General features: G+C 46.3%; 2 protein-coding genes across 2 annotated transcripts in view; one reads left to right on the top strand and one right to left on the bottom strand.

Annotated features, from left to right (window-relative positions):
• The window catches only part of LOC144326657 (uncharacterized), a 279,931-nt gene that overhangs the window by 250,553 nt on the left and 14,413 nt on the right, over nt 1-14,965 (top strand). The gene's annotated exons all lie outside the window — the stretch shown is intronic.
• Nucleotides 5,706-13,751, bottom strand: LOC144326656 (uncharacterized). The gene is made up of 3 exons (XM_077923333.1): nt 13,676-13,751; nt 12,782-12,896; nt 5,706-7,337 (listed from the first exon to the last, which is right to left on the bottom strand). Exon 3 carries the CDS (start codon nt 7,258-7,260, stop codon nt 5,854-5,856), a length of 1,407 nt encoding a protein of 468 aa, XP_077779459.1. The 5' UTR covers nt 7,261-7,337; nt 12,782-12,896; nt 13,676-13,751; the 3' UTR covers nt 5,706-5,853.

Raw genomic sequence — 14,965 nt, 5'->3', positions numbered from 1 at the left:
CAGCAACCTTATCTCTACACACGATCTCTAACACTCAGTCTCTCTCTCTCCGACACAATGACTGACTCTTTGATGTGGTGCTGGAGCAGAATAAGTAGAGAGCAGAACACCGCCCCTCCTCTCTGGAAAATCACCAGACTCATCAGGAGATTCTTGGATATGGGAGGGGTGAAATCTCATATATCCCCTTCCAGTTCCCTCCCCTTTCTCCTCCCATGTGTCTCCTGAGCATGAACAGAAAGTTCCTGTCTTGGGACCATTTTTGAACTCTTCCAGTTATGTTTCATTCTCGTGCTTTGGCATGGCTCCCGGACAGAAAGTAAGTTGCAATCTGGTTTTAGCAAGGCCAAAGGCTCTGAGAAAACAATGGACTCTGTTCCCTACCTTTGTTGCAGTCTTTTAGTTACAGCAAGAGGAATATGCTTAGCTAATACTTTTTGTCTTAGAGGAAATGCAGTTTTAAAAATGCTTGAGGCAAGGCTTTGAGGCCTGGCTGGGGGGGGGGGGAATTCACAAATAGTTTTTAGGGTTTTGGGGGTAATCCTAACTGACTGTCTTTGTGTATCTGAAGAAGTGTGCATGCACACGAAAGCTCATACCAAGAACTAACTTAGTTGGTCTTTAAGGTGCTACTGGAAGGAATTTTTTTATTTTGACTATGGCAGACCAACACGGCTACCTACCTGTGACTGTCTTTCTTCGTTTCCATTTATTATTTTGCGTGGGGACTGGCCAGATTGAAAACCCCCCACCCCATTCAAAAGAAAGACTAGCAAAAGATTTCAAAGGTGGAATTTCCAAAAGATGGCACTTTGTCCTGGATTTAAGACTCATGGGCTTTTTATGCGTTTATTTGGGGCCTTGTCTAAAAAAAAAAAAAGCACTACAATTTTCGGCTTGTCCTGGTTTCTACTTTTTGAAATATGGCAACCCTAATTATTCTGGGCTCTGCTTGAACGGAAACTCCCTTTTAGAGCACAGCCGGTAGAGCATGAGACTCTGAATCTATGGGTCGGGGGTTTGAGCCCCACTTTGGGCAAAATATTCCTGCATTGCAGGGGGCTGGACTAGATGACCCCCGTGGTCCCTTCCAGCTCTGCAATTCTAGGATTCTACCATGTGTAGAGGAAAGATCGTCCTCTTGTGGGCAGTGGAGGAATGATGTAATGTTGGCTGGTGGGAACTGTTCTTGAGTGTTGCCTTGTCACTCACATGCAACACCACAACAGTCCTGTGAGAGGAAGGGGGAGCATTTCTGCAGGCTGATGTCCATCCATCCAGCTGCCCAGGCCCCAGCACCTCCCCCTAAGAGTGAAGGGTCCCAGTCTGGAAATCCCCCCTTCCTGCTGGAGATGAGGCAGTGAGGGATTCCAGACAGACAGAGGGGTCCTTGCTCTGGAATTCCCTTGCCAGCAGGGAGACTTCAAAAGCCCCCCCCCCATGCCTCCCCCTTCCCTCATTTAGTAGGGAGACTTTTCATCTTGTGGTTTGGTCATTTCAAATCCAGTTTTTCTCTCTCTCCCTGCAATTTTAATACTGTTGTTGGTTTCCTTGTTTGAATTATTCCGTTCACGACTGATATTTCACACAGCGTTTGTGAATGCAAAGCAATTCTGGCTCTCATGATCCCTGCCGGGTATTAAGTGTTGTTCTAACCTCCCTATTGCAGGTGGAAAGAGGAATGTGGGGCTTGCTTATAATATCTTAGGGTGGCAGGATTAAGATTTGGGACTGGGACTTTCAGATTCAGAGCCACTTTTCGCATGAGATTTCTTCCAACTACTGGAGGAAAGTATGTCTGAGGTTTATGACAGAAATAAATTATTACAGGTGAATTTAATGGAGTAGGATCACTGGACTATGACAGATCACTGAGGGAAAGTGTCTCAGAAGAAAGCAAAATACCAAATACTTTTTTGATATGGTTACAACAATGGATCTACTAGATCAGGGGCCAGCAGACTTTTTCAGCAGGGGGCCAGTCCACTGTCCCTCGGACCTTGTTGGGGGCCGGACTATATTTTGGGGGGAAATGAGCGATGTTGGCCTGTCTGCAAAGAGGCCTGAAGATGTTTGGCTTTATCTGTCCCAGTTGTCGTCCCAATAGCCCCAGTTGGGCTTCTCCAGCCAGGTGCCAGGGCAGGGCAGGAGGCTGCGTTGGCTGGTGAAGACAGAAGCAGCAGCCCTGGCGGAGCCAAGGACGGAGGCAGGGGAACGGGGGCATTGCCAGAGCATTTACCCACCAACTGCTGCTGCTTCCCAACCCGCAAGTGGCAGCTGCGGCCGCTGCAACAAACCGCCTGAACGCCATGGGAGGAATGAAGGAGGGAGGGGGTGAGGAAGAAAGCGCATGCAGGAAGCGGCACAGAGAAGGGGCACAGAAAAGGATTGAAGGGCGGACTGAGGGAGAGGGAGGAGGAGCAAGAGGAAAACGCAGGAGCAGCCGGCAGCCAGCGTCACACCCCCTTCCCAGCGCCACCCTTCTGAGGCAGGCAGGCGGGTGAGCCGACTCCCCCCCCCCCCCGTTGATGGCACCCGGTGTGGGACAAGATTGCTCGTCCCTGAGGAGAAAAGCGCCGCCGGGTGAGGGAGAGGGAAAGAACGTGCGTGCTGGCAATCCATGGGGCGATTCCCGGACCGTCCGCAGGCCGGATCTAGAAGGCAATTGCGCCTGATCCGGCCCACAGGCCTTAGTTTGCCAACCCAGATGCTTGGAGATTCAGACCCCCATTAGAACAAGAGTAAACATGTTCTTCTGATTCAAAGGATTCTGCGGGAAGAAGAAACATGATCTGGATATTGAAGGGACTGCCTACAGGATTAAAGACTGTAGAGATCCAACTGGCTACTTCTTGAGAATACAGACATTTTAGATTTGGAAGGGTTTAATAATGTTTTCGGATGGCATGTATATATATGGTATGACAAGGTAAAAGCTCAAAAAGTTTTTAAAAATCATATTGTTAGGAAAGCATTATATAATGTTTGGATTAGATATAAAGATTTGTTGGAAAATAAAACCCCAAGGTGGTTGTCACCAATGGAGGCTAAAGCCGTGAAAAAGCTTAATATGGAGGCCAAATGGCCAAAATACTGGGAAATTTTCGAACAAGAGGGGGACAAACTGAAATTACAGAGTTATGAGAAATTGAAGTCTAAAGTACGAGATTGGCTCCATTATTATCAAATAATGGAAGTGTGTAAACAGGACAGGAAAATTGGCTTCCAGGTGGAGAAATCAAAACTAGAAACAGAACTGTTAGAACCCAATACAAAGAATTTGTCAAGAATGTATAACTTGTTGCTGAAATGGAATACACAAGATGAAATTGTTAAATCAGCTATGATAAAGTGGGCACAAGACATTGGTCATAACATTATGTTTGCTGACTGGGAACAGTTGTGGACCACCGGTATAAAGTTCACGGCATGTAATGCCTTAAGAGAGAATATTATGAAAATGATTTACAGGTGGTACATGACCCGTCAAGCTTGCAAAAATTTATCATCTGCCCGATAATAAATGCTGGAAATGTTATGAAACTGAAGGTACTTTTTACCACCTTTGGTGGACGTGTCCGAAGATTAAGGCTTTCTGGGAAATGATATATAATGAAATGAAAAAGGTACTTAAATGTACTTTTCCCAAGAAACCAGAAGCCTTTCTCTTGGGCATTGTCGACCAAGTGGTGTTAAAGAAAGATAGGACTTTTTAAATGTATGCTACTACAGCAGCAAGAATTCTTATCGCAAAGTATTGGAAGACACAGGATCTACCCACTCTGGAAGAATGGCAGATGAAGGTGATTGACTATGTGGGACTGGCTGAAATGACTGGCAGAATCCGAGACCAAGGGAAAGAGACGGCGGAAGAAGATTGGAAGAAATTTAAAATTTATCTTAAGAAATATTGTAAAATTAATGAGTGCTAAAATGTTGAGGTTATAGAAAAAAGGGGATTACAGCTGCAAAAGATCAAGTAAAAGAAAAGAATAAGGGAAAATTAGATAAATTTAAGGGGGAGGATTTGCTGAAACAAATTTGGAAATTCGGATGTAGAAAGGGGAGGTATGGGGAAGTCGGTAAAGTAAGGTTTAAGAAAAAAGGATTTGAAATTATACATGTTTATGTGTGTGTGTGTGTGTTTGTTTGTTTGTTTGTTTGTTTGTATTATGCATTGTTTGTGTGTGTATAAATGTTGAAAAATTAATAATTTTTTTTTTATAAAAAAAAGACTAGAGATCCAGCCAAGAACTGTATCAGATCAAAACTCAAAATGGATGATAATGAGGGGTGAAAAGAGTTCATTGTATAGATGGAGACTAAATAAGGGTTTATTTGAAAAACACTGAATTACAACATATTCCAATTACGTTAGAGTATCAAAAAATGTTAAAAACATTTGGAAATATAGGGGAGGATGAAACTTTCACTTTTACGAAGGATTTAAACCATAAAGAGAAATGTTTTACCTAAGATACTGTTTTTATTTTAAATTACCAATAATAAATAATACAAGCTTCTTTAACGAATGGCAAAGAGATATTTAATGATTACTCTGGCGGGGGGAAACACCAAGAATAAAGTATAAAATTTTGATAGATACTAAAAATAGAGGTGGCTTTGCACTGCTAGATTTTCTACTACGAGGCAGCCTCTTTGTGTTGGTTAAAAGAATGGATATCATTGGACAACACACTATTGCTGGATACTCAGTGGAATCTCGGTTGTTGAACGCTTCGGAAGTTGAACGTTTGGGGCTTTCAAACGCAAAGAACCCAGAGGGGAATGCTTCCATTTTTGAACGCAATTTGTAAATAAAATTATATACAGTGGTGCCTCAGGTTAAGTACTTAATACGTTCCAGAGGTCCGTTCTTAACCTGAAGCACCACTTTAGCTAATGGGGCCTCCTGCTGCTGCTCCGCCGCTGGAGCACGGTTTCTGTTCTCATCCTGAAGCAAAGTTCTTAACCTGAAGCACTATTTCTGGGTTAGCAGAGTCTGTAACCTGAAGCGTATGTAACCCGAGGTACCACTATATTAATAAAATTATCTATATATAAAGCAATTGAAACACTTCCCACACTGTTGGGTTGAAATAAGCGAAAGACGAATGGCAAGCTGTCATACGGGAGGCATCTCTCGAGCATGTCTCGGAGAGTACATTTTATTGCATATTACAGCATTTCCACATATGTGCTTGTTGCTGATTGGTTAACATGAATACAATGCAAGGGTTGAATATAGGTATTAATCATCAATAGATTAAAGGGTGGGAAAGGGAACACAGAATTGGACAGGCGTGAAACCTCCTTATTAAACTATTAACTAGTGATTGAGTATCAAGACTTAAACTATTACTAATGATTGATTTTGCATGACATGAAAGAACATAACAATCATGATCCGTGGATGTGGTCAACAATGCGTTAAGAACAGGTCAGGGTAATGAACTCAATGTGAACTGATCAGAACATTCCCAGACCCATGCGTAGAGGCAAAAACATCCCAGCATCCATCCCAGCACCACACTCCTTTCATTCAAACCATTTTAGATTTTTCAGTTAGTGGATTGTAGGGTTTCAACTCTTAAAGCTTTTCCTCCTTGCGAGTCCATTGATGGTTTCTAAGAACATCAGGACTGAAGCTCTATGTACGCTCCATATACGTAAGTGGTTTTCCCTTTTTCAGTTCGCTGATGTTTGCTAAGGTTTCCACTTCTATTGACGCTCCTTCCACACTCCATACATTTATTTGCTTGTCCCCGAGTGAGTCTGTTGATGTCGTCTAAGTTTCCTGTGTGTGAAATTAGGGTTCCACTCTGAAATAAACTCTTTCAACTCTCCATACATTTAAATGGTTTCTCCCGTGTGAGTCCGTTGATGTCTTCTAACATTTCCAACATTGGTGAAGCCCTTTCCACACTCCTTACATTTAAATGGTTTCTCCCCTGTGTGAGTTTGATGATGGATACTAAGTGCTGTACCATCAATAAAGCTCTGTCCACATTCCATGCATTTAAATGGTTTCTCCCCTGTGTGAGTCCGTTGATGTTTTCTAAGTGTTCCACTGCGATTGAAGCTCTTTCCGCACTCGGTGCATTTAAATGGTTTCTCCCCAGTGTGAGTTCGATGATGGGTTCTCAGGTCTCTTCTCTCAATAAAACTCTTTCCACATTCCATGCATTTTAATGGTTTTTCCCCTGAGTGAGTCCATTGATGTCTTCTTACTGCTCTATTAGAAGTGAAGCACTTTCCACACTCCTTACATTCAAATGGTTTTTCCCCTGTGTGAGTCCGTTGGTGGATTCTAAGTGTTCCACGATCAGGGAAGTTCTTACCGCAATCCATGCAATTAAATGGTTTCTCCCCTGTGTGAGTCCGTTGATGGATTCTAAGGCTATGGCTAGTAGTGAAGCTTTTTCCACAATCCATACATTCAAATGGTTTCTCCCCTGTGTGAGTTTGATGATGGATACTAAGTGCTGTACCATCAATAAAGCACTTTCCACATTCCATGCATTTAAATGGTTTCTCCCCTGTGTGAGTCCGTTGATGTTTTCTCAGTGTTTCACTGTGACTGAATCTCTTTCCACAATCCATACATTTATATGGTTTTTCCCCTGTGTGAATTCGATGATGGTTTCTAAGTGTTCTACTAACAGTGAAGCTCTTCTCACACAGCATACATTTAAATGGTTTTTCCCCAGTGTGAGTTTTATGATGAATATTCAGTCCTCTATTTGTACTGAAATTCTTTCCACACTCCAAACATTTAAATGGTTTCTCCCCTGTGTGAATCCGTTGATGGATTCTAAGGTGTCTACTTTGACTGAAGCTCTTTACACATTCCATGCATTTGAATGGTTTCTCGCCCGTGTGTGTCTGTTGATGTTTTCTAAATGTTCCACTATCGGTGAAGCTCTTTCCACACTCCATACATTTATATGGTCTTTCTCCTGTGTGGGTTCGTTGATGGTTTCTAAGGTGTCCAATCTGACTGAAGCTCTTTCCACACTCCTTACATTTATATGGTTTCTCCCCTGTGTGAGTGTGTTTATGTATACGAAGGTTTGAACTCCAACCAAAGCTTTTTCCACACTCCATGCATTTAAATGGTTTCTCTCCTGTGTGAGTCCATTGATGTTTTCCAAGTGTTCCACTGTCAGTGAAACTCTTCCCACACTCCATACTTTCAAATTGTTTCTCCTCTCTCTTTTCACATTCCATGAATTTATATGGTTTCTTTGTTATTCCCATTGGACATGGCCCTCCAGAATTTTGACTGCCTTCTCCATTGTCTTCTTTCAACAGGGAGGAGCGGGGGGAAAGGAAACCTAGGAAGAGAACAAAGGAATATTACACACATCAATTAGCACCTGCTCTTATTTTGACGTTTGTACATTCTTTCCTGTCCTCCATATGTTCCAAATTTTTCGGAAATACAGATGAAATAATGTTAAATAATGGTAATGCATCATCAGCCTTTCCTAACCTTTAATTAAGCATTAATGAAGCAGCATTATCTTATAATACGGTTGAACTGTGGGGTTTATGTTTTATAAAAAGTGGTTTCTCACAGGAACGGGAGCTGCTCTATGTTCCATGAACCTGGCCAATATTAATCAGGATCCTAAATTCATCATGAAGTTCTTCATCCGCTGCACTATAATCCTCCACCCCTTGGGCCACATTTTGTCCCCTTCGACTTCTAGATCTTTATTCATCAGCTGCACAGTCCCTTTGGCCTCAGGAGGTGCATAGTGACCATTTTGGGAGACCCATATATAAGTCTAGTGACAAGGCTTGGTGCTTGTGGTCGGTTGAAGGAGTGTTCAGTTGGAGAATGTTCTTGGGGTGGGACCTCCATCTCTCAGCCTTGCATTCTTGAATGGAGAGAGCTGGAGATGCAGAAGGAAAACAGCTGGAGCCTGACTGCTGGGAAGGCCAGATTGAGACACCCACCCCAATTATGATTTATAATAATTATATGCCGCCGGGTCTGGCACTTGCCTCCTGACACTGGCTTATCTTAGCGGAGATTCCCTGTCCAGGCCTCTCTCACTGTTCTTCCTCCTTTGCCCTGGGTGGCCAAGGGCTTCTGGATATTCTAGCTCTGCTCCAACTGGGAATTATTTATTAAATTTCTATACCTCTTTTCATTTGAAGATCACAAGATAAAAATATGTGTGACACTGAAAAAGGTGAGTATTAAAGGTGAATAACACTGAGTGTGGAAAAGAATAGAAAGATGATGAAACCAGTGGTGTGTCCACCTGAATGTAATATAATAAGAATAAGAATAAGAATAATGAAATGTAAAGAAGAAACCAATCTTCAAATCAGTTTCATATTCCCTGGCTGTATTTCTCAGCCACGATTGTGACTCGGAATCTTAGCCACACTTTTTTCTAGAATATCAACTGGACATAGGAGCCAGACATCCCTGGGATTTCATCCAGACATTCCTTTAGTGTGGGCAGCAGCAGCGGACAAAGGAAGGAAGCAACTTTGGGGACAAACCATTTCCTTCAGAAGGTCTTCCCCAGCGGCCAGCAGGGTTGATAAACTGCTCAGTGTGGACACCTTGGCTTTATAGTGTTAGGGTCTGGATACCAATCACAATCCCTTAGAAATGTCTCAAGAACCCTTAAGATCCAATTTCACCAACTCCCAAGTAACACTGAGCCCTAGAGGAACCGTCTTATCTGGTGGGACAAACTTTCCCCTTCTTCCCCCTCCCCTGAAAACGCTGAATATCTGTATTTCGTTTCCTCCTTCCTCCGTGATCTCCAACATCTTCCTGATACAGTCCAACCAACTGCACACATTCCCAAATCATCCTGCACCACTGACTTCCCAAGGCGGCTGCATTGTGTCTGGGACACTGGCAATGGAACAGCACCCTCCACTGGATGAGAGGATAGAGGGTTAAATCAGGGCTGGCCAAATGGGACTCAGCACCCTCCCCTCCTTGCCCCTCCCTGCATCTCCTGCCTGAGGGGGCTGCCTCAGTTTCCCTAGTGGGGGAGCAGGCCCCGAGAACAACCTTCTCTCTTCCCCCAAAATACAGGAAACACGACAAAGAAGGCCTTGGAGTGTCACCTTGGAACATAACAACAACAACAACTGGTTGTAAGTCACTTTGGGCTGCCCTGGGCAAGAGAAAGCAACTAATAGATTCAATAAATAAATAACAATAACTGAAACTGCAGTACAGTGGTACCTCAGGTTAAGAACTCAATTCGTTCCGGTGGTTAAGAAAGTGTTCTTAACATAATGGGGTCTCCTGCTGCTGCCGCGCCGCTGGACCACAATTTCTGTTCTCATCCTGGGTTAGCAGAGTCTGTAACCTGAAGCGTATGTAACCTGAGGTACCACTGTAATAATAATAATAAGGCAGGCTCTTAAGGGGGGAACACGGGAACCCACCCATTTCCATAACAATCTTCCCCATCCCTTAAATCCCACAGAGTTAAGAGATCTGATATAGTGGGAATAATGGAAAGCAGGTGAGAAGGAGTTGGGCCCAGGTGTCTCTGGGGGGGAGACCTTTAGATGCTTCTGCACAGAAACCCAGGCATGTGGGAGAGACTGGAGTTGCCAAGAGCGAAGCCTCAAAGGGGGGTAATAATAAAGGGGGCTTCCTCCCTTTCCTCTTCCCCCCCATGCGTGGACTCGCTCTAACAGCCCCCAGCGCCCCCTGCAGCTCCTGATCTGGGACCTAAGGCAGGGCAAGGACTGAGCTTCAGGGGAGGAGAGGGTGGCTGGATCGGGGCTCCTGCTCAGGGATCTCTCCCCCGTCTATGCAGAGTCATGGCAGATTCCTGGGCAGGAGGGAGAGGTCAAGGCAGGCAGCCACCCAGCCCCTCTCTCTTTCTCCAAGATGGCTTTGATCCCTCCCCCAGGGATGCTTCCCTTCCTTCCTCCACCTCCGAGGGTCCCCTTTCCCCAGAGGCCCCCCTGGCCGGCTCAGCCTTCCTGCCAAATCTCTCCCCATCCCAGGAGGGAGACGGGGGGGGGGGTCCTCCATCCAGGCCTCTCTCGCCCCCATTAACCCTTCCATGGACTCCCCATCTCTAGACAAAAGGGACCCACCAAGCTGTGTCTCGGCACCCGCGCGGAGTCAAATGCGCCCCAGGGATTTCTGCCAGGGGGAACCCAGAACTCGCAGAGGGGCGCGGAACTGGGGCCTCGGCAGTGGCGTAGCGTGGGTTGTCAGCACCCGGGGCAAGGCAAGTAATTTGCGCCCCCTAACCCGTGGATTTTAGCACTCGAGTCTCTTCCACTAGATTTCTCCCAGGCCTCTGGCTAAGTGGGAGGGTTACTGTTTTTGTTTGATACTATGTTATGTATTTTTGTGTTCTTATATTGTAAGCTGCCGCTGTGATCCTCAGAGGAAGGGCAGCATAAAAATTAAATAAATTTTAAAATTGAGACAAACACTTCAGAACAATTTCATAGTAACACAGCAAGAATTTCATGACATAGTGTATGCTATAGTAAAACAGTAACATAGTCTTCTTCACATATACTTTGTGTCTTAAGACAGGAGTGGTAGTACAGTACAGTGGTACTTCGGGATGCAAACGGGATCCATTCTGGAGCCCCGTTCGCACCCTGAACAGAACGTAAGATGCGACAGTGCATCTGTGCGTGTCGCGTTTTGCCGCTTCCATGCATGCACATGATGTCATTTTGATCGTCTGCGCATGCGTAAGTGGCAAAACCCGGAAGTAACACGCTCCATTACTTCCAGGTCACCGCAGAGCGCAACCCGAAAATACTTATCCTGAAGCGTATTTATCCCGAGGTACGACTGTACGAACTTAATCCGTTCCGGAAGTCCGTTGTTAAACCAAAGCATTCTTAAACCAAGGCGCGCTTTCCCATAGCAGCAGGGGACTCAATTTACAAATGGAACACACTCAAGAAGAAGAGGAGGAGTTTGGATTTAATATCCCGCTTTATCACTACCCGAAGGAGTCCCAAAGCGGCTACCATTCTCCTTTCCCTTCCTCCCCCACAACAAACACTCTGTGAGGTGAGTGGGGCTGAGAGACTTCAGAGAAGTGTGACTGGCCCAAGGTCACCCAGCAGCTGCATGTGGAGGAGCGGGGAAGCGAACCCGGTTCCCCAGATTACGAATCTACCGCTCTTAACCACTTCACCACACTGGCTCAACAGGAAGCGAAACGTGTTCTGCTTCCAAGGCAAAGTTCACAAACCAAAACACCTACTTCTGGGTTTGCAGTGTTCTTAATCCAAGTTGCTCATAAACTAAGCTGTTCTAAGCTGTTGTAGCATAGCAGCTAGGAGACTAGATTATGAATCTGTTCAAATCTCACTAGGTGAACTCTCTCCCCGCCACTAACCTCCAGCTTTACTTACCTTTGCTGGGCTGTGTGGAAGCCACACATTAAAAGGGCATGACTTCACCCAAAGTATCCTCAGAGCTGCTGTTTTCTAAGGATGCTATGAATTACCAGGATACTTTAAGGAAGTCAGGTGCTTTTACTATCGCTTCAGGATTGGCATGAGATTAGTGGTTGGGGCCGAAATTGCATGCGACCAACCCCACAACCTTGCATGCACACACACTGGCAAATATCCCTCCTCAACGGATCCAGGCAGACCAGCTGTAATCTGCTTATTAGCCCCACTGCACACACCAAAAGAGGAATCAGATGAAGGAAATAAAGCTATTTGTATCCCGATCTAGGCACCTCAGCACATGTCTGCTTTATTTTTTATCATTTTTATTTGTTGCCCTCGTTGCCAAAATGAACGAGGTCTTGGGCTGCAGAACAATGCGCTAATTAGTCTTCCAAGGTTGCTTAAAGATAACAACTAAACAATGTGAATGAATGCAGGAAAGCACTATACAAAGTTCAGTACAGTGGTACCTCGGGTTACAGACGCTTCAGGTTACATACACTTCAGGTTACAGACTCCGCTAACCCAGAAATAGTACCTCGGGTTGAGAACTTTGCTTCAGGATGAGAACAGAAATCGTGCAGCAGCGGCGCAGCAGCAGCGGGATGCCCCATTAGCTAAAGTGGTGCTTCAGGTTAAGAACGGACCTCCAGAACGAATTAAGTACGTAACCAGAGGTACCACTGTATTATTATTATGCATTGAAATTTCAAGTCACAGGGAGGCCACCTGTGGCAAAACTTTGATTGGTAATACATTTGGGACAGACCTAAGAAAATGTTTCTTCACATACGGTGTAATCAAGGAACCACATCTACACCACCCTGTGTTCCATTATGGAAGAAAGGTGCTTAATACAGTGGTACCTCTGGTTGCGAACGGGATCCATTCTGGAGCCCCGTTCGCAACATAAGCAGAATGCATACCACATCTGCACGTCTGTGTGTGCCGCGATTCGCTGCTTCTGCGCATGACGTCATTTTGAGTGTCTGCGCATGCGTGAGCGGCAAAACCCCAAAGTAACCCTTTCCAGTACTTCCAGGTCTCCGCGGGACGCAACCTGAAAAGATGTAACCTGAACCGATCATAACAAGAGGTATGACTGTAGAATTAAAAATACATATGTGGTTAGGATGACCACAGGCTAAGATTTCTTTAAAAGCTGCTTAGGGCTAAATGGGATCCTCAAGATTTCATGCCACTAAATAGTTATGAGGGGAGGCTGGCAACAGCCAGGGAGAGTGATCACCTTCATAGACCTGCCTGTAGGCCTATTAGATGCACCTGTCTGCAGGAAAGCTGGCCTAGATAGGTCTTTCGTCTGATCCAACAGGTTTCTTCTTACCTCCTTAATTTCTACTGAAATTCTCCAAGTCACTGTCTTTCAACTAATGTGCCTCAGAAAGTTGTTTTGCGGATAAAATGGGGAATGGAGAACCCTGTACACCACCTTTGAGTTCCTTGGGAGGAAAAAGTTGGAGGGGAAAGAAATAAAGAAAGAAAGAAAGAAAGAAAGAAGAGAGAGAGAGAGAGAGAGAGAGAGAAAGAGAAAGAACATTTTACCAGTGGCGCAGTGACAAAATTCATTCTACATCTACTTCCTTTGAAACCGTTGCTTCGTGTGTTATGAAATATAATACACAGAAGAAAGAGATTGCTGTATAAATACGATTTACTAAAGAGAAAATAACCCCCTTTTAAAAAATATATTTTTTAAAGGTGGGGGGGGATGGAGAGAAACTACAGCTGTTTAGAATAGGACCTATAATTCAGAAAAGGAAATCTTTTTACAGTTATCATGACTGCAGCTAAAGAGGAAGTACAACCCAAATACAGAATTACTACTATGTTTATCATTATCATTCTTTATACCCCGCCCATCTGGCTAGGTTTCCCCAGCCAGGGCAAAGGAAAGTATGTTCGTGGGAAGGTGCTCGGCAAGATTTGAATGCAAAAAAAAAAAAGATATACCCAAGCAACAAGATGAGATTGTCGTCATTCGGGGAGGGGGGGCGGGGGGGTTGAGATTCCTGCGTCCTTAAACACACCAGAAAATCAACAGGTACAAATTTCACCTGGGCAGGTGGGTGGGAGGGGCCGGAATAGGGTGCGAAACACTTCCAGCCGTTGCATTCCTGCTGCCCTGTTCAGAAACTCCCCCCAACCTTGCAAGCAAAGGGATGGTCCCAAAAGTCGCTGGAAGCTCCCCGAGCTCTCCCCGTCACGTGCCGCGACTTACCCAATAGGAATGAGGTTTCCGCTTTGGAATGCTCTTCATCCCAGGGCAACTGCTTCTGCTCCGGGTGGGCGGAGCTTGAGGGGCTGGGCTCTGAGAGAGAGAGAGAGAGGGAGCCAGGTAGGGGCAGAGAGCTGCCAGTGACAGCGCCCCCCCCCAGATGTTGCGCCCGGTGCGGCCGGGCCCCCCCTGCACCCCCCACGCTACGCCACTGGGCCTCGGCTCTCTGCCCCCTCTCCCCGCCCCCCCCCGCAGCTCTTTGTCCTCTCTGTCTCTCCGCTCCCTCGCTCGCTCTGCTATTCCCATTTCCTTCCCCGCAAGACTAAGGGCTGGGGGTCTCCAAGGAGGCGCCCCCTCGGGTGGGAGGGGCTCCTAAACCAGCCCCTCCCCCGCTCGCCGGATCCCCAGAAGGAGGGGGAGGGGGAGGAATCCCCCACCTTCCTTTCACCCCCCGCCCCAAATCCTGCCCCCCCCTTCCCAGCTGCCCTGTTTGCAGATTCAGGGAGAGGAAAAGCGCCTCCTTCTCTCCCCCCCCCCCCCATATATAGATATATTTCGCACCTCTTTCCCCTCCTCCTCCTCCGCGGAGCTGCTCCTCTTCCGGGAAGGTGGATCAGGCCCCTCCCTCCCCCCTTTGGCCCCTCCCTGCCTCTCTAGGAAGCGGAGCTCACTGACCGGGGGGGGGAATGAGTGGCCCCTCCCTCCCCAGAAGACACCAATTCTCCTCCTCCCAAACCAGCTCCGTTTTCCTGTTTCTCTCCTGAGAAAGTCACGGATTCGATCCCCGGAGGCGGCAGGGAAGGAGACCCCCCCCAACTGGGAAAAAGTCCCCCCTTCATCTCTTTTAATCCCTTGCCGATGTTACATAATTTTTTAGAATGATTGGGGGGGGTTGCCCCTCCAGCAGGCAGTGTCCCCCCCCTTTCATTCACACACACAGTGTCTCCTCAAAGCCCCACATGACGCCCCGACACCACAACTGTCCACCGTTGTTCTGTTGGGGAAGGAAATGGCAACCAAGGGGGGAGCTTGGGCCATGAGGGGGGGCGGCCATGATGCCTAAAGCGGGAGGCCAGGTATTCAGCAGCCCCTCTGCCTGAGTGATAATCTCAGGCATCCTGACACGGGTTTGGGGCCTGGAACAGTAACTTAAAGTGAAGGTCAAGGGACCCCTGACCATTAGGTCCAGTCGTGGCCGACTCTGGGGTTGCGGCGCTCATCTCGTTTTAAAGGCCGAGGAGCCGGGCATACAGCTTTCGGGTCATGTGGCCAGCATGACTAAGCCACTTCTGG

Source organism: Podarcis muralis, chromosome 2 (assembly GCF_964188315.1).
Source record: "Podarcis muralis chromosome 2, rPodMur119.hap1.1, whole genome shotgun sequence".
NCBI lineage: Eukaryota > Metazoa > Chordata > Lepidosauria > Squamata > Lacertidae > Podarcis > Podarcis muralis.
The sequence above is the reverse complement of the archived record's forward strand: the minus strand, read 5'-3'. Positions and strand labels throughout refer to the sequence as shown.